This window comes from Calonectris borealis, chromosome 1, assembly GCF_964195595.1.
Source record: "Calonectris borealis chromosome 1, bCalBor7.hap1.2, whole genome shotgun sequence".
NCBI classification, from domain to species: Eukaryota; Metazoa; Chordata; class Aves; order Procellariiformes; family Procellariidae; genus Calonectris; species Calonectris borealis.
Window position 1 is genome coordinate 37,375,666 of NC_134312.1, and position 20,396 is coordinate 37,396,061.

General features: G+C 41.5%; 2 protein-coding genes across 2 annotated transcripts in view; one reads left to right on the forward strand and one right to left on the reverse strand.

The window, feature by feature from the left end:
* MON2 (MON2 regulator of endosome-to-Golgi trafficking) overlaps positions 1-17,657 on the forward strand; it is a 117,035-nt gene extending 99,378 nt beyond the window's left edge. The window contains exon 35 of the mRNA XM_075148693.1: positions 17,637-17,657. Within this exon, the coding sequence (XP_075004794.1) occupies positions 17,637-17,642 (6 nt within the window). The 3' untranslated portion in view covers positions 17,643-17,657. The remainder of the gene's footprint in view (positions 1-17,636) is intronic.
* Positions 15,468-20,396, reverse strand: part of PPM1H (protein phosphatase, Mg2+/Mn2+ dependent 1H) — a 143,205-nt gene continuing 138,276 nt past the window's right edge. The window contains exon 10 of the mRNA XM_075148740.1: positions 15,468-17,755. Coding sequence (XP_075004841.1) covers positions 17,608-17,755 — 148 coding nt within the window. The 3' untranslated portion in view covers positions 15,468-17,607. The remainder of the gene's footprint in view (positions 17,756-20,396) is intronic.

The window sequence follows — 20,396 nt, forward strand, 5'->3', positions numbered from 1 at the left end:
TAAGAGAAATTCTAGCTGCAGCTTGTGACAACAACATAAGTTTAGATGGATTCTTGAAGACAACAGCAAGATGGGAGTGAAGGAGAAGATTAGATGGGTGACTTTTTGTAGGTATTTACCACAAGAGAACACTGGAAAAAAGGCAAGCAAATAGTGGAAGTGACATTTTGAATAACTGATGCACAATTCAAATTGACAAGACTGGCTAGTGAAGGAAAAGTTGCAAAACAAGTTTCCTTTACTGAAGGAGAGGAAAGAGAAAGAAGTAAGAAAACAGCGTAGCAGATGAATAGAGGAGAGAAGGCAGGATCAGCAGAAAAGAGGAAAAAATCGTTATGATAGTGTCTGGTGCCCAAGGAACAGTGAACATGATAAATGGACTGTGAAAGAGAACAGATGACAGAATGGTCTGCAGACAGAAGAAAGAAAAGATGGGGAATCTAAGGAAGTTACAATTAGCATCAGAAAGAGGTGTAACTGGTAAAGCATCAGAAAGAGGTGTAACTGGTACTCCCTTCTGAAGAAAAATGGGTACGCTGTCATGAGAATGGATCCAGAAGTATGTTTGCTAAGATAAAAATTATAGATTTGGATCTGAAAACTATAATGATCCAGTGAACAGAAGTGTACAGATTTCCTAGAAACTTCAGTGGAATTTTCCCGTTTCCTGAAGAAGGAAGGGCATCACATGACTCAAGAGTTGGTGCTAAGATTGATGGATTACTGAGAACAGTATAGAAAGAGAATATTTCTTAATTGATATGCTAGTATTATGGATACTTTCTGAGATTCAATTTAGACCCATGCAGGGGCAATTAAGTTGAGATAGAGCTATATTTACATACAATCCATGCCTATATGAACAGAAATAGGATATGAAGGCTCATCACAGAGCATGGCATGGAGAAAGACAGACGTAGTGCTGTTAGAGCAATAGTCATCCTAGACAGACTTCTGGGATCAGAAAAAAAACAAAAAAGACTAGTTTTAAGAAAGCATTTTGTAAACTCATGAGGAGGCTTATGCGAGACAGTTGCAAAACCAGCCAGGAATAAAATCTGGGTTTCCAAGAACCCCTTCTTATTGTATGCTCTTAAATGTTTATCTAGATGGTCTCTAACTGTTTCTCTTGATCCTGTCTTATGACAACTTCTTTTTGTTAACCATTGTTTGTAGTGTCGTGCTGCTGTTACACACTTACCATTGCAACCGATTAGTTTTTAAGCATTTCGGCCTTCCCCATGTCTCTTGAAACAGGAAGGTAAAACAAATCCATAGTCACATGCTCTTTTGTTATTCTTTCTTTCTCAAAAGCTTGTTCTGCTTTATAAGGTAATTTAACTTGCTTTTTTTACCATTACTTTGTTATGGCCGAACACTTTTAGCCTGACTTTCTAAGAAAACAAGGTTTATGTGATTGTGCATCTGCTTATTTTTCCTTATGAAACTTGAATCCAGTGGCCTATTTTATCCAGATTTGACCAACAGGAAGAAAAATCAGAAATATTAAGTTTCTGGAAAAATGCCTTTATCTAGACAGCTGGATAAAGAAGAGAGCCTGCTACTGGAAAGGCTGTAAGAGCTCACTCTTATCCGTTACCTTAAAACCCACATGAGAAGTCATCCTATAGGCACAAATCCAGAGGAAACCAGGCTTGACTGGTTCAGCCCCTCAGATCCTTTGAAATTCCCCGCCCCTGCCATGCGGCAGCACCAGGTGATGGCATCCATAGGACTTTAGCCTAGGAGAACTGGTGTTCTGAAGACATGGTTGAGAAACCTCAGCTGACAGCCAGATGCCTGACTTAACTATTACTGTAATGCTAGTGTAGATATGGTGCAGTGGTGGGACATCTAATGAAAATGGCTAGCATAAATGAAGTCTTTGTGATTGTGCTTTTCAGTGTTCAGTTGTTCTACGGTTTCTGTCCCTGTTGTCCCCCAGATTCTGGTGGTTTTCAATGCCTGGTTTCAGAGATGTTGCTACTATAACAATACTCTTTTTTAAATGTTCTTCTATTTCCTGGCAAATCCTGGTTTCACTGTTCTGTAGTTTCCAGATTTAATTAGTCTGATGGGGGAGAAAACATGATGAAGACACAAAAAGCAATGTAAGAAAAACACATGAAACTCAAGAGCTTTGCTAAACTAATGGGATACGTGCATGAATCATTCTTGGTCCCAGTTTTAAAGGACTACTGCTCATCCCCACCTAAGAAAGTATCTACAGAAAGCATGCTAAAAACTAGCATAGGGTTTCTCAGCAATAATGAACGATCAACATATATCCAAACAGTCTCTGTTCAAAAATAAAAATTCTGCCGTTAGTAGAAAAGAGAACATGGTGAGAACAAGAATATTTCATGGTGGTTCTTTCATGAAGTGCAATTTTTAAGAACATAGGGTAATTATGTTGAAGTTATGACTTTGTGAATTTTATTCTTCTGAGTAATTTCTTGAAAACCTGCGTGTCTACCTTTGCCTGTCAATGCAGGTGACGGAAGGTGGCCTAATGCTAGCCACAAGAAATGACTGTGAATGCAATGATGGTAGGAATAATGACATTACAGATGAAGCATGTTTCCATTAAAGACTGAAATTTAAGTTAAATAGCTCTGACTATATTTACCACTGATGATAACGAGCAATTAGTTCCTTTCCATAGGAAGGAGATTGAAAGCAGGAAATACAGTATTCAGCATTTTTCTGTTACACAAATGCATTCCATATAAACAATCTATTTTCTTCTTCCCATCTAAAAGACTGCTTTTATGCATAACTCACACATATATTCTGCAACACTTTTATACCTGTAGGTAATAGCTATAATCCAGCGGATAGTTCTTTGCATATGAGGCGGAGTCAGCGCCTTCATCTTAAAGATAAACAAGATTGATCATACATCATTCATCTCGCAAACCCTCACCTTGCTAATCCCCAGCCAGTTGTGTACTGCTTTCCACCTGTTGCAACATCATGTGTTTGCACACTAGCAACTGATGACTCCAGCAAAACTCCCAGTGACCCCTCCTCTCGTATAGCTATTGATGGCATCACTCAATGTTGAACAAAATTGCCCGTGACTTTGTGATGCATTGCGTGGAAGCAAAATTGAGGTTTGCAAATGACTTTCCGTATTGCGGTCCTGTAGCTTCAAGACTCTACTCGGAAGCTTTCTCTTACCTTTGCATTTATGAGCAGTGTGCTATACACTTGACTAATAACAGCTTTTTTTATGAGGACCAAATCAGGCTGGGTACATTATTGGAACTGATCCTTTCTCCAGCGGATCTCAAGTAATGTTACTTCTTCTGCAAAAGTAAAAAGACCAAAAAAAACCCCTATCTTAATTCAGTTCCGTAAGCTTCATTCTAGCGATTTTCCTAGCATTGAAGTGAATATGAGCCCAGGGTTCATTTTAGCTGCCGGAGTTAGCTCTAGAGCTTCGTACGCAGAGCAGAGCATCTCCGACCTGCCGTAACAGGCAGATTTGTTTTGAGTTGGTGCGGTTCCTTTCCTGCCAGTGCTCTGTCCCCTGCAGTGGTGGCTGGTCTCCCGCGGTGGCATTTGCCCACACCTCTGCCTGTGCCACCGCGGTGTTGGGTGGGCTCGTGTTCCGGCTGCGGTGGGTGACGCTGAGTGCACACTCAGCTTTTACAGGCACCGACCTCACTCCAAACACTTCCTCGTGCCTGTAGTCCTCGCCATGTCCGTGAATGCAGTTTTAGCTCTCACATGCATTTTGTGAGTTTCTGTGGACATAATACTTTGCTGTAAGATGTGTAGCATTTTGGCTAGAGGATTGCGGAGAGGTGCTCACGAAGCCTGTTCTATTTATGCTGTCCACTCCTCGGGCAGAACTGGGCTTTTCCTGGTCACATCACATAATTTGAGTCCAGCAAACCCCCAAGCAGTGTCCTTTCTTAAGCTATGGGTATATTTAAGAGACTTGCAACACCAGTTTTTGTTGTGTTTTGTATGCAACTATCTAAAAGTGGCTTTAATGACAGCCTTGGCCAGTCAATGATTTCCTTCTAGTGTTTTTCAAGAGAAGTCTGCTTCTGGTCTTTGCTGTTGGGAGCAGGCACACCATAAGTAGGAGTGGGAGGGTTGTGGGTTGATCCAGAGCTAGGAAGGTCAAGCAGCATCAGAGGACGGTTTTTATGGTAAACACATTGGCATTTTCAGCATATTTGTCTGCAGATTGCTTTTGCAGTAATTAAAGACACCTTTTCATGCAAATGGATCTTAGAAGTTCAAAGAAAAGGAAGAGGAGGATGTGTAAAAGATCACCTCATCGGGTTCATCAGTTATTAGGATTTTTTTCAAAGTTTTGGTCATCTCAAATGATCTCTCTGACTCTTGCTAAAGCAGGAATATTTTTGCGAACATAGTAACTGAAGCTTTTCTTTTTTTTTTTTTTTAAATAGAAGCCAAATGTGATTCTGTATATTCTAGTCCTGAACTGCTGGTGCTTCAGCAGTAAACAAGTCACATCCTAGTTTAGACCCTGAGATGCCAATTAAACCATCCTTAGGAATATTAAACAAGAACTTTGAGATGAACAGTATTCCAGGATGTCATGTGGAATATAGCCCCTAAAAGAGAATGTCATTTAGGTGGTTGTTTCTGTGATGATAAATGAAAAATAGTTGTACTTTTAAACTAATCATCTGTAAGACTCCTTTACATCTATGTGTGCCATAGTGTCAAGTGTTAGAATGAAGTCAGTGGTAAATTAAGGGATCAAAAAAAAAAAGGCGATCCATTTGCTAAAAAGCAGTCATTCCTGTAGAAGTGTTTGTGACGTCTATGCTGTTGAGGAAGCTTATTTGTAATTTTCCAGAATTAGATCTGAACCCATCCAGAATGGGCTTTAAGTGGGAAGAAATGTCTAGCATTATTTTGGGAGGAACAAAGATTTGTTGGTATGCAGGTCATACCAACATCCTCTGAAGAAGAAGATTTATTTTATTTATTTAGGAGACTGTTGTCATGGGTAAAAACAGTGTATAGAAACATTTTAGTGTGCTACTCACCTTACTGATTAATTTTTTCCCCATAAATTTGAATTTAAGCAAAGTAATACTGCATATAATTTAGCAAGTTCTCCTAATGTCTCTGTAGGGAACAACACAAGATGACGGCAAGAAGATGCACAGGCTGACATACAGCTTTCTGTATTCTTTAGGCCCGTAATGCGGGCTTCAGCTTTGTTTTATTTGTACGGGGTTTTGGCGTTGTTTTTATAGTTACCATTGGTCCCCCAACCTTTTAGTGAGATAGATAGCTGTTTATGCTTTTATTCTTCAATCTCTGGACAATGCGTATGAGATTTTGTGGGGGCTTTTCTACATAATCTCATAATTTATTTTATGGTCTTAGTCTTTTTACTTTTTAAAAGAATTGTTATTATTTCATATTTTGGAGGGCTGAAATATTGTTTTCTGCTTCTTTTCCCCTGTTGTATGGAGATTAAGTGGACTACCTTAGTTTCAAGTCAGATGATAGCATTTCACCGGGATAGCGAAATGACTGTAAGCATTCATCCCCTGGGCGTGAAATCCTAGCCTGCAGCAGCTCTGTCTCCCACCTTGAAAGTGGCAAGACAACTACTGAGATCCTTGTAGATGGGCTTTAAAGCTGGGCATAATCCAGCGGTGAATGAAATGCAGAACCATGCAAGTCAGTGACATTTAACCCAAGCGCATGTCAGTCCAGGTGGCAAGATAAACTGGTGCTCAACTGTTTCCAGCCCATTTTCCTGGTTAGCACTCTAAAAGACAAGAAACAGTTTTGGCACCTCCTACGTGATTTTTGCACATCTGCACATGCTTGTGCAAACACACTTTATTCTGTATTCAAATTTTCTGGTGTAGGTAAACTTTTGAAGCATCTGTATTTCATTTCACACTCCTCTTAAAAACAGTTGTTCTTTCTGGAGGGAGAGCCCTCACCTTTCCCTTTGCCTTTCATCCTCTCTCCTCTTATTTGTGCGATGAAATCGCATCACTCAGTTGTGACATTTCAGTAGTGGATGCTACGCTCATTTTAACCAAGCGAATATTCTTCTGAAACAAAACTTTGATATATTTACTTGTCAACAGATATGCTCTGTAACTTCCATAAAGAGGACCGAATGATAAAAATAGTAAAATAGGTGAAATGTTTAAGTGTTTCTGAAATCTACCCTTAAAAAGAGCAAGAGCCAGCAATCTCTTGTGCCAACCTCTTTTATCTCTCCCAAAGCTATTTCTCATTTATTGTAATGCTTAACAATTCTATTTCACAGTGTGCTTTAGATTCCCAACAACGGCAAAAAAAAAAAAAATTACTTAAGAAAAAACAACTTGCAAATCCAAGACCAGGCGTTTATTTGTGTGCAGTTCTAAATGAAGCCTCACCATTTCTTAACTAATGAGGATCTTTTCCACGTGGAATAAATTCTTAGTACTTAGCAGCATTAGTAATGCTTCAAAAAAAAAAAAAGTATTTCAAATGGTGCAGTTGCCAACTGCCTTTGACTGTCTCAGTAAGACATTGAAACAGACCTTCTGCTCTAAATTAGTAAGGCCAATCACAGCCACACAAAGCCCGGAATGACCGATCATTCTTCTGGTGTCCTCGCTATCTTTACTGAGGTCAGATAAATCACTTTCAAGCTGTTAAATCAATGATCATAAATTAGGGCTCTGTTTTTACAGCGCCTTGTGGGAAATTCTCATGGTTAAATTAATCTAACAGCTGCAGTGAAGAGCACCTCCCACAAGATCATGTCAAAAGTTCTCCCCCCACCACCACTTTTTTTTTTTTAAAGGGGAAAAAGGACTGAATTACTTGTTTTTACCTAGCGCACAAAATGGAATCCCTCCGTCTATCCCTGCTAATTCGCGTTTCAATTGTACCCAGCTGTTTAAATTGCACTGCGCAGAGATTGCCTTGATCCCCAGGTGCTGGTACTCCATCTGTGCTGCTCTGAGAGACTATTTACAGCAGAGGTTAGGCCAGCGATTGCTGGGATGGAAAACTCATTTCTCAGCCTGGCTTTTATTTACACTCTTATTAAAGATCCTTTCACTCATGTTGGAATGGCAGCTAGTGGCTGCAGTGAGCGTTTGGCATCGAGCCAAGCAGCAAAATTACCATGTCGATGAAAGATAGCCTGCTTCCATTTTAACCTTTCACTGTTCTCCCCGTTCCATCTATATTTGCATGAAGAAGGATGATTATTGAAAGAGATAGGGGGACAAAAGGATGAGAGAATCCTTGTCAGCTGAGCTTTTCAAGGGATAAACCAATGGTTTGTGTCCAATTTGGAAAAATCTTTAGTGCCTTATTAATTTCCTACTCCTTTCCCTTAATTGCTATTAGAGTTTATTTTCACGTGAAGCAACAGAGCTGCTCATGCTCTGCTCGCGTCCTTCCCCCACTGCTTCCCTGTGCCTTATGAACGCGACCCTGGGATATATCTGCAACGTTGAGGTTTCTGCTTCATCCCCAATGCAGGTCACACAGAGCCACGGCAACACCCTCAAAGCATTTTTTTCCTTCAAATATGCCTCTTGAAAATGAATCACCTTCCTGGGAGCAAGTGGCTCGTTGCACATCACATGTTATATTACTGGGGGAGGGCAAGGGAGAGTATGAACAGTTGCTGGGGGAGGCTGGCACTCCTAGATGTTATGGATCTAGATGCATTTAAAAAATAAAAATAGTAACTATTTTTCCAGGAACCTCAGCACATTTGTTTTTAGGAGCAACACAGGATTGGTGAAAAGCAACAAAATCCACCTCAGCTGTTGTGAGACGATAACTGACAGTGTTGAGTGCCAACTATAGCCCAGCACAACAAGGAGGAGACCCCAAAACCTCAAGCCTCAGCACCAAGCTCCATTTGTGAGGCAGACCATGACCTCAAGTGCAGCAGCAGCGCAGGTTCTTGACTGTTAGCAAAGCCATGCTTTTCTTTGTCTTTGCCTGCTTCCAAGGCAGAAGGAGAGACCAGTCTATTTTCCATTTTCCTGAGTAAAGGAGCAGTGACTCTACTGGGAGGTTTACCGGAGTTGGTGGTCTTGCTTCTGAGCCGTGTTTTGGGTAGTGTGCAAATACCAGCTTTCATCAAAAAAAAAAAAAAAAAAAAAAAAAAAGGATATATCCTGAAGGATTTAACTCTCTACTTACATGGTTGTGACCTACCGTTGTTTAGCCACTGCTTAACCTCGCTGTCTCCACTAATCACCAGGAGGCTCAAATGCCTGCTGCTGGCCAGGGGCAGGCGGCTTCACGGGACCGAGCCGTGTGATGGCCCCGGGCTGGTGCACTCCCAGGACTTGCAGATACAGGTGGCTTTCCAATACAGAGGAGGCTGTTGACTCCTCCAAAGATTGAACAAACTTGAGTTATTCCCAGTTCAATTTTTAAAACTCAGTGTTGTTCCCGTTGAGGACGAGGCACCTGGAGAAAAGGGTGTCTTGCTATTCTTTCCCCGCCAATCCTCCTAAAAGGTGGAGGGTTTATTAACAAAAGCACAAGCATGTCCTTAGCTGTATTCTGGGTAACTGGCAGCTGACATAGGTGTATTTACTGACCACTGCTTGCTTTCAGCTCCTGGAACAGGCACAAGCAGATCACGTTTTCCAACATCTTAGTTGCTGTTCAAAGTTCCTTGCCAAATTTTTCCTATATACATACTTATATAAATATATCTAGTTAGAAAGTTATAAATCCAATATTCTACAAGCAGTTATTTATCAGAACTTGGTCTGTGCCATAAAGCTAACTTCAGGACTTCAGGTTAGTTGGGTGCTGTCTTCCCCATTTCCTAACTGAGTGAGTACCCGAGTCCCATGCTACCCGCTTTCCTAGCGAAGCCAGCACTGGGGAAATATTGCAGGAGTGGTAGCAGAGAAGCACTACTGGGAACTTTTACATAACCGTAAATCTTTTTTTTTTTCCTTCCTTTTTATTTTGGCACTAAACAGACCTTCCCTAAAACACCATTCTTTTAGAAAAAATGTAACCACAGCAAGATTTACTGTCTGAGCATTGTGCTTAATATTTTTCCCATTCATAAAATACTTGTATGTCTGGACATGAGACTTGCTTAGAAGGGTGTGTTTTGATTCTTGTCTGGCTCATTTAAACTGCTTCTGTGCTAGTGCTCAAGCAGAGAAGGGCTAAGAATGACGTTCCAGCTCTTCTAACATATTCTAAATCCCCAGATGTAAAATTCAATTGCATGAGTGCTGGTGAAAAACAAGCACGAAGAAGGGGCGCAAAGACCAGCAAAGTAAATTTATTTTTTTAATTGGGAGCAAAGCGAACTCAATCCTCAGAAAAACGCAGTATAAGAAGTTTGTATTAGGAGCTTGTTCGTGCAGTACCTTGATCTCTGCTAGATGAGATGCAGTTGACATTTGGCTGACAAAGCTCTAGGGAAAGCTGGAGGATGGTAAGAAATAAGACATTTGGTGCAATTAGCTGCAGTACCAACCCGGGGACGGAAGTAAACAGGCACAACGTGGGGACGAGAGGATCTTTCAGAATCGAGGTCTAAACTGCTTGAGGATGTAGCAATTCCCCGCTCTTTGTACATTCTTTGCCAATTCCCTATTTGAGTAATTGGTTTGTCTGGAGATCCTGGAGAGCTGGATCTGGCTGCTGCTTGTCTCCCCTTCCCCAGCCCAGTCCGTGTGGCGATACTGCGCCGTACCCTCGAAGGGCTGCCTCAGCCCACCTCCGCTGAGGCCCTCCAGCTGCAAAGGGCTGCAGGATTAAAAATTAAAAACTAATACACATTTAAAAGCCCTGGATGGGCAGACTCAGTCTAAATTTTTGAAGAGGCTAAAATGACTGCAGGTGTATCAGCTGCTTTTACATCCCTGAGTTTTATTGAATATCATACTCGGCAGAGAAAGGGTCTCTGTTCAGGAACAAGTTGTGCTACTTGATGAGGTGACTGTCTAGTCATTTGTCTTCAGCAGTTACTCTCAGGGGAAAACAATATCTTTTCTTGGAATTTTACTCATGGATATCTAGCAGAATTTCCATATTCTTAAGTCTTACCTTCCTAAAGCAAAAATAGCAAAATTTCAGGTTTGTTCAGTTAGCCCCTAAAAAGTTGTAGCAATAATTACAGAAATAAGCAACGACTGTCAGGTCAGAAGCTAAATGCTGCATCTGAGCTTGTGTGACAACCTTCGGACCTTCCAGCCAGCTCCTCATCTGCTGAGGAGAAGTAGTTTCCCTGGAGAATAACTGGGCCAAAGCAGAAGCCTCTAAAATCAACTTAAAGCCATTAAAGTTTCCCCTTTCAAATAGGAAAATTCACATATTACATGCATGTAAGTTTTCATTTTGAGGTAATGAGCAACGTTAGGTTAATGAAGAAATCATTTCCCTTTCTCTGGGGCTTCCCTTCAGCTGCCAGCGATTCCTGCATTGCTGGTGATGCCGCACCCACGGGTCTGTAGCACCCACAGGAGGCGAGCGGTGCGGGAGGCGGTTGGCCAAGGGCTCGGTGCCACGTCTGAAACAGCAGTTAACTACTCCAAGATGTGGAGAGGAGCATGGTAAGGAGAAGGAAGGAAAAATACCACCCGTAGCACCAGAAAGATGCTCTGTTGGGGAAGAGCCTGTTGGGAAAGGCCTTCATTTACCACAGACAAGGAAAAACCCTAACCGACAGACTGCAGGGATACCTGTGAAGCTCAGGGACGATGCCAAACCACTACAGCTGGTTGCAGTGCTGTCTTTACAGAAGAACGCCATAAGGGATTGCCTTCTATTGCTTAAGGGAATTAATGCTCAGGGACATTTTGACTCTTTAGAGCCTGCGAAATTATGCACTATACACCAAAGAAAAAGGTTGTAATTTGAATCTTAGGTGGCCTAAAATTCATGAAGGTTCAGAGATCTCCTCTATCTATGCATCTAAATAATCAGCCTTAAATTAGCTGCAGTGAAGATCTGATTATTTTTTCTACTACAGCTTCCTCCCTCTCCCCTTCGTATTTTGTGGCAGAGTGCTGTGGACTATTTCTGCAGCTTCAAATTTATGAGTAATTGTTCTTAAATTATTAAAAAAAGTCTTTGAATCATCTGTTCTTTTATCTACCTCTAGACACATTTTGTCTACCTTGATCATGCTCCTTTTTATTAACCTTGTCATCAAAGCACAATTTCTCCTGAAATCATTTTACGTCCCTAAATGTTATGGCATCCTTTGTTTTGCAAAGTGGAGGATTTTTTAAAAAGCCTTCATCCTTCCTTCTAACAAGAACAGGATGTGCAATAACTTTGGTTTATATAAGCCTTCCTGGAAAGCACGAGAGAAACTCTGGAATCAATAAAAGCTGCTGTGTAATAGCAAAAAGAAGTAAACTTTTTGTGAAAATATGTTGCACTACAAGGATACATTAAGAAGGTGAAACTTCAGGCCTCGGTTTTACAGTAAGTGTACAAAATACAATAAATTACTGGGATTGTTCCCTTATGTCACTTTAGTAACTGAGTACATTCAGTAGAATACCAGAATATATTATTTGGCTAAGCACTGATTTATTGCCTACAGGAATTATAGAAACTGATGCCCAGATTTGAAGTGTTGTATCTATTACCTAAAAAATGACAAGAACAAGCCTTACTTGACCTACAGTCTTACAGAATTTAGGGCATAAGAGATGCAAAAGCAACAGGATGACGTGGAGCAAGCTCCTTTAGGTTCACTTGACGTGCAACAGCTCCCATCACTGCAGCTACCAACACTCGTTGATTCAGCTGACACCAGCGAGCCAGGCAAAGCTGTGCCGAAGTTTATTTGCAGAGAAATTCTAAACTTGACTCAGTGGTCGGACTGCAGTAATAAACTGTAGCACTTGACAGGAGAAGAACCAAAGGGAAAGTAACAAATCGCTTACCTTTGCACTCTCCGCTATGCTCCATGCACACAATGGCCGAATGCAGCATTTTAAAAACTGGGGTACCACTAGAACAAATGTTTTCACTACTCTTCTGCTAAGTGTGAGGTGAAACAGGAATCGGGAGAACCACTTGCGCTACAATGCAGATATAAACAGTAGATATATGCCTAGCTGTCATTCTCTTGCTGGCAACCCAGACAGGTATTGCCCGTGGCTCTGTGCTGGTCCAATGCGAAGAGGCCAGTGTTATTTCCTGCATCTTTGGTACCTTCAAATACATCTTTGGTTACTAAATAACCATGACAGCTTGCTTCGGTGGAATCTATGAATTCACCCTTGGTTTTATTCTAAACTTAGAGCAGAATTTGAGACTGTGATTCCTAAGAAACTGGGGAGGAGAGAAAACTTATTCCGACTATGTTGTCATTTCAAAAATTACACCCAATTTCTCATGCCACAGAGAGTCGATAGCTGATCACTTTGCATAGCTCTTCATTGAGTCAGAACATGGCAACTGGCAGTCTGAGCAATGACTCACAATCTGATGGCAGCACACAGCTCACGCAGCTGAACTACAGCTTATCCTACAGCTGAACTCTTCCAGATCAACCCATACGCTAGTGCACCTCATAGGGATTTACTTCATTAAATCAAGAGTGAGACCTTTTGTCAGTGAATCATCCACTCCCTTGTAAAGCAGAGTGTGCTACTTGTCCGTATTGCACAATTAGTAATACACACGCAGAGACTTAGGTACTCTTCAGGACAAAGGCAGAATAATAATGGTTATAGATATAGATGGATATATATAATATATAATTTAAAATTTTATTTTAAAACTTTGCGCATACACTTCTTCAGCATCCTCCTCTTTTGTTCATTGCACTGAAAAGTTTCAAAAAACACAAAATATATCCCTTTACTAAACATTTTTTGTTCTTAGGTTACAAAAAGATTAACATTTCACAGTCACAAAGCAGAAGTACATTGGTCCAAAACACCTTCCTCCAGCAGGCCCTCCATTCTTCAGGACGTATAAAACCTAGACAGTTGTACAGATCTCAAAACAAGATGACTTGTCCAACGAAGGAAAGAAAAAGGTGGCAGCTATTAAAAAAAAAAATAAATCCCAAGCCAAAATAAGACACCTATGAAAGAACACCACCAGCAATGGTTTAAAAAAAAAAAAAAAAAAGAGAGAGAAAGAAAAAAGAATGAGAGTGGAGGTGGACAAGGGCATCCTCCTTCAAGTACATCACAGGTAGAAATACAGCAGCACAGTTACAGCATCGTTTGGTCACTCTCTCTGTGGTAGCCACATCACTGTATCTTCATCTAAGACACATGGAGGAAAACTATTTACACACCAAAAATGTTGGGGAGGAACAACTCCACACAGTTTGCAATTCATGTTTGATACAAAAAATGTTGAAAGTATTTGTACATAAAATGTAAAATGAAAGCACAATGCCGAGGCAGGAAGAAACACAGCAGGTTTGCTTAGAGTGTGTAGTGTTCTTTAAAAATCTAGCAAAAGTTCAAAGCCAAAACCTGCCCAAACATCAAGTGCAGTTCTTCAAAAATATCCTGGAGGCACAGAGTCGACTGTACCTCACAGACCTCTCTTGTCACATTTTAACATGGAAGTAACTTTAATATGGAAATCCACTAACAGCAGACTCTGACCACTTTTCCTTTAGCTTGTTAGCCCTGTTGTTTTTTAGAACTTCTGAAAAAAATCTCTCTCTTTCCAGCATGAGGCCACTGAAATCAGCCCTCTCAGGGAATACACTTCTGTGTTCATGAAGGAAGCATCATTGCATTAATGTACTAAAAGATGGTTGTGTGCCTCACTTAAGGCGTAAACAAAATTTCTACCTACCTTCTTCATCAAATTAAACAAAGATTTTAGGCTGTAGTGCAAGAGAAAAATGTCCGAAATGGCCATACTACCTTCTGCAACAGTATTCACAGGAGAATTGTAGAAGCTTCTTGGTTTCAAGTTTCTAGAAATCGGACTGGACTAGGCACCAGAAGACAGCGTTACATTGCACTGTCGGCTAACCTGAACCGCATGGCACACTATTTCCTTTCCTTGCCGTTGTCCAAGGAAGGACAAGAACTTGCCCGGCTTTCTAAGCAGTGTCTGTGTACAGGCAAGGACACAGCACTGTGCAACAGCAATATGAATACAGATGTGACTCAGGACTGAGGTTCCCTGCTACTGAGGCTTAAACAATTTTGGATACTACGGGAACTTCACTGGCAAAAAACCCCATAGTGCTGCCGGCATCAGGCAGTAACTAAGATGACATGCCAAGGACCTAAAATTTGGAGTTGGTGCCTAACTTGCTCCAGCTGGAGGAGGCGAGCTGTCTGCTCCTAGTGCAGGAGCATTAGGAGCTCAGGAAGCTCTAGGAGCTTCACTGAGCCCTAGAGCAGCTGCCAGTCTGCAGGTGGCACTACCCAGCCTGCGCCTATCTGAAAAATGGTATTGTGCACCACGGATCTGCCCCGCCATCAGTGGTTTCTAATGTTGTGACTCCCAAAATAATTCAACCTATAAAGGGAATGGGAAATGCTTTTAATTATTCTTGCTTCTCACATAGTACCTCCCCAATAAATGACTCCTGCCTCCTATTTAGATGAGGCTTTGGCATGTATATGTATTTATACCATGCCTTGAAGCAGAGCACAGACCACCGTGCAGGCACGTAAGGAGCTGCTAGTGAAAGCAGGTAGAAGGGAAAGCCCAAGTACTAACGCAGCGTACCAAGATGTACCAGAGGCGCTCTAGGGAGGCAAGCATGTAATTGTATAACAGATACTTTGTAAAAAAGCAAAACAAAAAGCATCACAGCATAGTTTTAGTCACATACATCTGAGTAGGAAGCTTTTTAATATCCCTTAAAGTTCTCAGAATTTATTAATTGATGCTAATTGATATTAATTGTTGATACTGTACTTCCACCCTTTCCAGGAGAGGGTGTGATAGCTAACACAACTCCACCTGGACACAACCCGCTGCAGAGGAGCAGGCTGACTGACAGCAATACCTCAGATGACCAACAAACATATTGGAGGCTGATTCACAGAGCCATACCAGCGCCCACGAGATTTTGCTCTGAGAAGTCACCAGCCAGTTTGCTCCCACTAAGTCATGCACTCTGCTAACCCATCTCTCCAGGGGTATGTTTAAAAACACCCCCGAATGAGAAGGTGCATTTTCCATTGCCTTGAAATTACACTTCTAAACTTTGGCAAATGCTACACTGGAAATTTATTTCCACCACATTGCACTCAGTGGTTTTATAATGACTGATATGTGTGTTGACACCATGTTACCAAATAATGAAGACTAACAACACGTAAGCACTGAAATATTTGACTCAGGCTTGTAGTTGGTACCAGCAAGCACCAGCTTCCTTGCTGTTCAGTCGACTCCGCCAGAATTGACAGCATTAGTTTCTTTGTGAAAGAGGATCCAAATTGCTAGAGGACTACACAACTGCATTTGCGAAGAGACAACAGGAGTTACACAGAGCATGAAAAGCATGTTTACAAGTTTATTAGGCCAAAAAAAGAGTGCAAGAGACTATCTCTTGCTTGAACTTCAAAACATATGAGGGGCCATGTGAAAAATATTCTAGACTCCAAACCTCTCTTTTCACCCACCTGCAAACAGAAAAAGGTAAAGGGAAAAAAAATAAGGAAAGAATAGATAAAGCATGACAACACATAATCAGATATGCCATTGATTTATGCTGAAGCTCTAGAATATAAAACATCCATGTTCTGCACAGCTTTATCACATGCAGGCACTGGGGAATGCACGGAACAGTTTTCGGGCTAAAATCATGCAGTTTGCTGCATGTTTGAGCCGTTGCGCACTCTGCATTTCCTCCTCTCAACCTGAAACTCCTACTGGGTCTAGAGATTCAGAGCAAGGTTAGTTTCAACCCACCGAGACTGTTGCACATGTATTTCCAGATGCAATCAAATAAAGCATCTGGGCAGCTATACCGCACATGCGCTGCGCGGTGTTTACATAGCACATTATAAATTACAAAACTGGCAAGCTCTAGGCCACACCTGTTCAGGAGAAGGTCTGCAAAGGGCACAGCATCCTCTTCCGCCTTTGGAAATGACACAACATTTGTGAGCTGCCTAGTCAGTGCCCTACAACTATGTCAGCCCCCCATCTTTTGGCTATCCACGAAGTACAAGCCAGATGAGCAGTTCCAAAAGAATGTGGTCAGGGCATAAACTAGGTCGAACTTGGCTCCCCGGACAATACCCCTGCCTATACACTGGAACCTTCTGAAGTTTTTTCTTCAACTCCTGCCAATGAAGTAAGAGAGCTGCCTGCTTGAAGAGTAGGCAGCCAGGCTAAGCTGCAGATTTGCTCAGTTGTTTCCCTCTTGGACTATTACTTTTACTCTGATAATGTTTTACTCAGATTTTCTTTATTTAAATTGATTCACTACTACTAAGAAAAAAGCTGCTGAAGCTAGCCAAGGGCTTGTATCTATCACAGTGATCTTCTGATCCTTGACTACAGTCCTCAATACCAAGAGGACAAAGCTATAAGCTGTCACTTTCTGATCACCAAGTCAAGCAGGCAAAGGCATACCGAATAATAAGTGAGGCAGGAAGAAGTGAAACGACTTTTAAATAGATCACTATCTGGGTATCTAAATTGATAATGAGAATACCATCACTTCAAGTAGGAATCCAACAAAAAATACTCTCAGGAGCCCAAATAAATTTACTGAATCCCAACTGATGCAAAAGCTGTATGGTCAGGGATCCTTTCAACAGGATAAAGCAGGCAGAACCATTCAATGAATGAAAATCTCTGATCCCAAAGAAACCATGGCCTCCAGGTAAACATCACATAAAGCTGCGTTTGCGTGCTCTGTATAGTCATGGTATACACACAACAGGGAATCTTGAGAAATAACTCCTCACACCAGAGTAAATTTTGCCATACAGAACTGTGACCTATTTCTCCTGGACAATTTTGCCGGTGGCTGTTTTAACTGCAGTCACACTGAGCAGGCATAGTCACACTGAAAACAATTTCAGTTTTCCTACTAAAATACAAGAGTATAGTCTACTGAAGAAGAGACAGGAGAGGAAAATGGGGGTTCGAAGGATTACAAAGGTTGAAGTTGTCCATAGGTAAGTCATGAATGCAACTTTTTGAAAGAAAAGGACTCTTGAGTCTCATATATGTATATATAGGTATTTTAAATGAGATGTGACCCAAGTCACCTTCTGAATATTTGGGGGTAGATTTCAGGAGCCTCCTTGGCTTCTGATACCCACTTCTACTTTCACAACTGAAATGGCTCTTCCAAGCTACATGGTAAACTGAGAAAAAAGTTAATTCTCCACATGGAGGGACGACAGAATCCATAATATGCTAGCAGCATTTAAATCCCATTCCTGTTAAGCACCAAAACCATTTCTATAGGGAAATTGTAATCTTAAGGGTTATCTTTAATCATATACAGTATATGTGCAGAGCCCTACCTTTTGGGCAGAAAAATACCCCTCCAGCATTAGTTTTGAATAGATTACATCAATCGGAAGTGTCCCGGTCAGATCACCAAAAACATATTGTCTTTTACAGGCCCTTCCCAAAAAGATCCCCATCCTATAACCACTCTTGGTGCTACTTTCATGACTGTTTGTTCCCGTGTATTAAAGGGATGACATAGACAGAGATGTCGTCTCCAGAGCCCAGCCTGTCGTTGGATATTCGCCAGCCCCGGTCCTTCAGCACTCCCCTGGCTCGCATCACCAGGTCCTGCGCCGCCAGCGTGTACCTGTGGAAAAGGCAGAACACAGCCAGGGAGTGCTCGTCTTCGTGAGGAAAGTGGGTTTTCACAGCCTGCCAGATTTACTGTTGTGAGCTACCAGGATAAGCTTCCCAGTGTTTTAGAAGCAGGCAAGAGAAACAGAAACCATGGCGCACCCACAAAGCAACCCCCTCCGGTTCAGTGACAGCTCCTGCATCAGAATCTAAAGGTATCTGACAGGCACAAATTGATCAAAAAGTCACTGGTCATTTTGGGCGCTCGGCTTCACCAGTTTTCAGAAAAATATTAACACACTTGCCTTAACGAATTGGCTTTCTAGGAGTAGTCTGAAAAACTGAGGACCCTAAATACCACTACTTGCTGTTGAAAACTACACCCTTGTTCACTGACACACCTGAAGGTAAACATGGCTCAACTATTTCAGAGACAAACTATAACAAAGTCATTTGAAAGCAAGTAATAGAGCATTAAAAATAAACTCCAAATTACACTTTAAACCAAGTAGACTAACTTGTCCGTTTTCCTTGACCATAAGAATGATTTTGAAATCTCTTTTATTCTGAAACTGGAAAAGGAAACTTATAGTTAATACAGCCAGATTAACAGCGTCCCACAGTCCTCTCACATTAAAGAGTTCAATGAAAACTGTGTGAATGTGAGTTGTCAAGTGCTTAATTTAGTGAAATACCACGTTTCATGTTGCTTCAAAACTCCCGGCCTGTGCTGGGCTGAGTGGAATTGGATTTATGGGAGTTATTTTCTGTCTTGAAAAAATAACAGATGCTGCTTGGGGGCAGAAGGGTGTCAGAGTCCAAAAGGTGGTGCATGACAGTGCTCCGTCATGTGCTCCAACATGTTCTCCCTTATCGTCTTACCTGCTGTTACTAGATCAACACATCTGTGTACTCATTTAGAAGTTTCCTCTGAAAGAAGTCTCATTATGGGTAAACATCTACTGTCACGTGTTTTTCTTCATCAGTCCAACACCTGGCTGAGATGTTTTAAATTTGGTTGGGTGGAGGCAAGCTTTTCTATGACTTGATAATTAAAAATTAATCGAACAGTTAAAAGACTGACAAGAAAAAACAGTTCAATATTGCGTCTGCCTGTGTTTTATTTGAAGCATAAGTATCAGCCTCCAGGATGATGCGGGGCTCTGTGAAGCCAAACACACAGGCCACCAGAAGCAAAGCACACCTCTGTAGTTTCCAGAAACCAGGAAGGACAAGAAGGGCCTGCATTTCAAGACCCCCTTTTCTAGGGAGGATCCTTGGCCAGAAATGATCTGCCCAGATCTCATCTGAGGAACAGGAAGGAACAGTATCTTCATTGACCAGAAGCAGGAGGGGGCGGTGGGGAGGAGAAGGAGTTTATTGAGTGAGTATCCAGGACTGTTCTAACCCCAGAAATTTTCACCAGAGAATGCATTTTTAAATGGTAATTTCCATCAGTAGAGACTTTATTCACTCTCTGGGGATAAAAGAAGGAAAAAAAACCCAATTATGTTCTGTTTCTACAATTTTGGTGCCATAAAATCAAATGACTCCTTTGAACCAGGAATAGATTTATTTGCTCTACTAGAAAGATTTCTTCAATGCAAATAAACCAATGTTTGACTACCCAAAAGGTCTGATATTAAATCCAAGTAATGTACAGAAGCAATGCACCCCCTGCTCCTAATGGTACTGAGCGGTAAAATTTCCAGCCCTCACTATTTTGACAAAAGATTTACTTTTAGCAGTAAGAGAAAGGCCCAAGGCATGAACTCTAACACACAGGCTTGCACACACACGTGCACACTGTCCGCACGTTCCGAGGTAAGTCTGTACCAACGACCTCGAGCTGTAACGGCAGGACGTAACAAGAAGCACTGCCCGTACTGCCCTAATGCAACATGAAATTGTATTTTCTAAGGGGAAAAAACTCAAACGTACATACTTGCACTCCCCAGCTCCCAAATCAGATGCAGGGCTCAGGAACAAAAGGACTCCACGTGGCAAGCGAGAAACTGGAACATTTATTCACAGCATGTCTGATGCTGAGTGAATTTTGGCTAGAACATCTTTTCCAAGGATTTCTCAGCTATTGTCAGAATTTAAGAGAAGAAAACACCCATCATTCTGGGAGAAAACTTTGCCTTCCTCCTTTTTCTAATTACAAGGGCTCCTCACATCTAAAAAGTACAAAGGAATGAGTATTGCTCTTGATTTTGTAAAGCTTTTGCTGCTTAATGTTTGGAGAGAGCAAGATTAAAAAAAAAAAAGGAATTTTAATAAACCAGAAACTGTCTCGTTGTCCTGGTTTCATCTGGGATGGAGTTGATTTTCTTCCTCTTAACTGGTACAGTGCTGTGTTTTGGATGTAGTATGAGAATAATGTTGATAACACACTGATGTTTTAGTTGTTGTTAAGTAATGTTTATGCTAGTCAAGGACTTTTCATCTTCCCATGCCCTGCCAGGTGCGCGGAGGGCTGGGAGGGAGCGTGGCCAGCACGGCTGGCCCAGCTGGCCAATGAGTTATTCCATACCATATGACGTCATGCTCAGCATATAAGGCTGGGTGAAGAAGAAGGAGGGGGGGGAAGTTTGGAGTGATGGCGTGTGTCTTCCCAATTAACCATTACACATGATGGAGCCCTGCTTTCC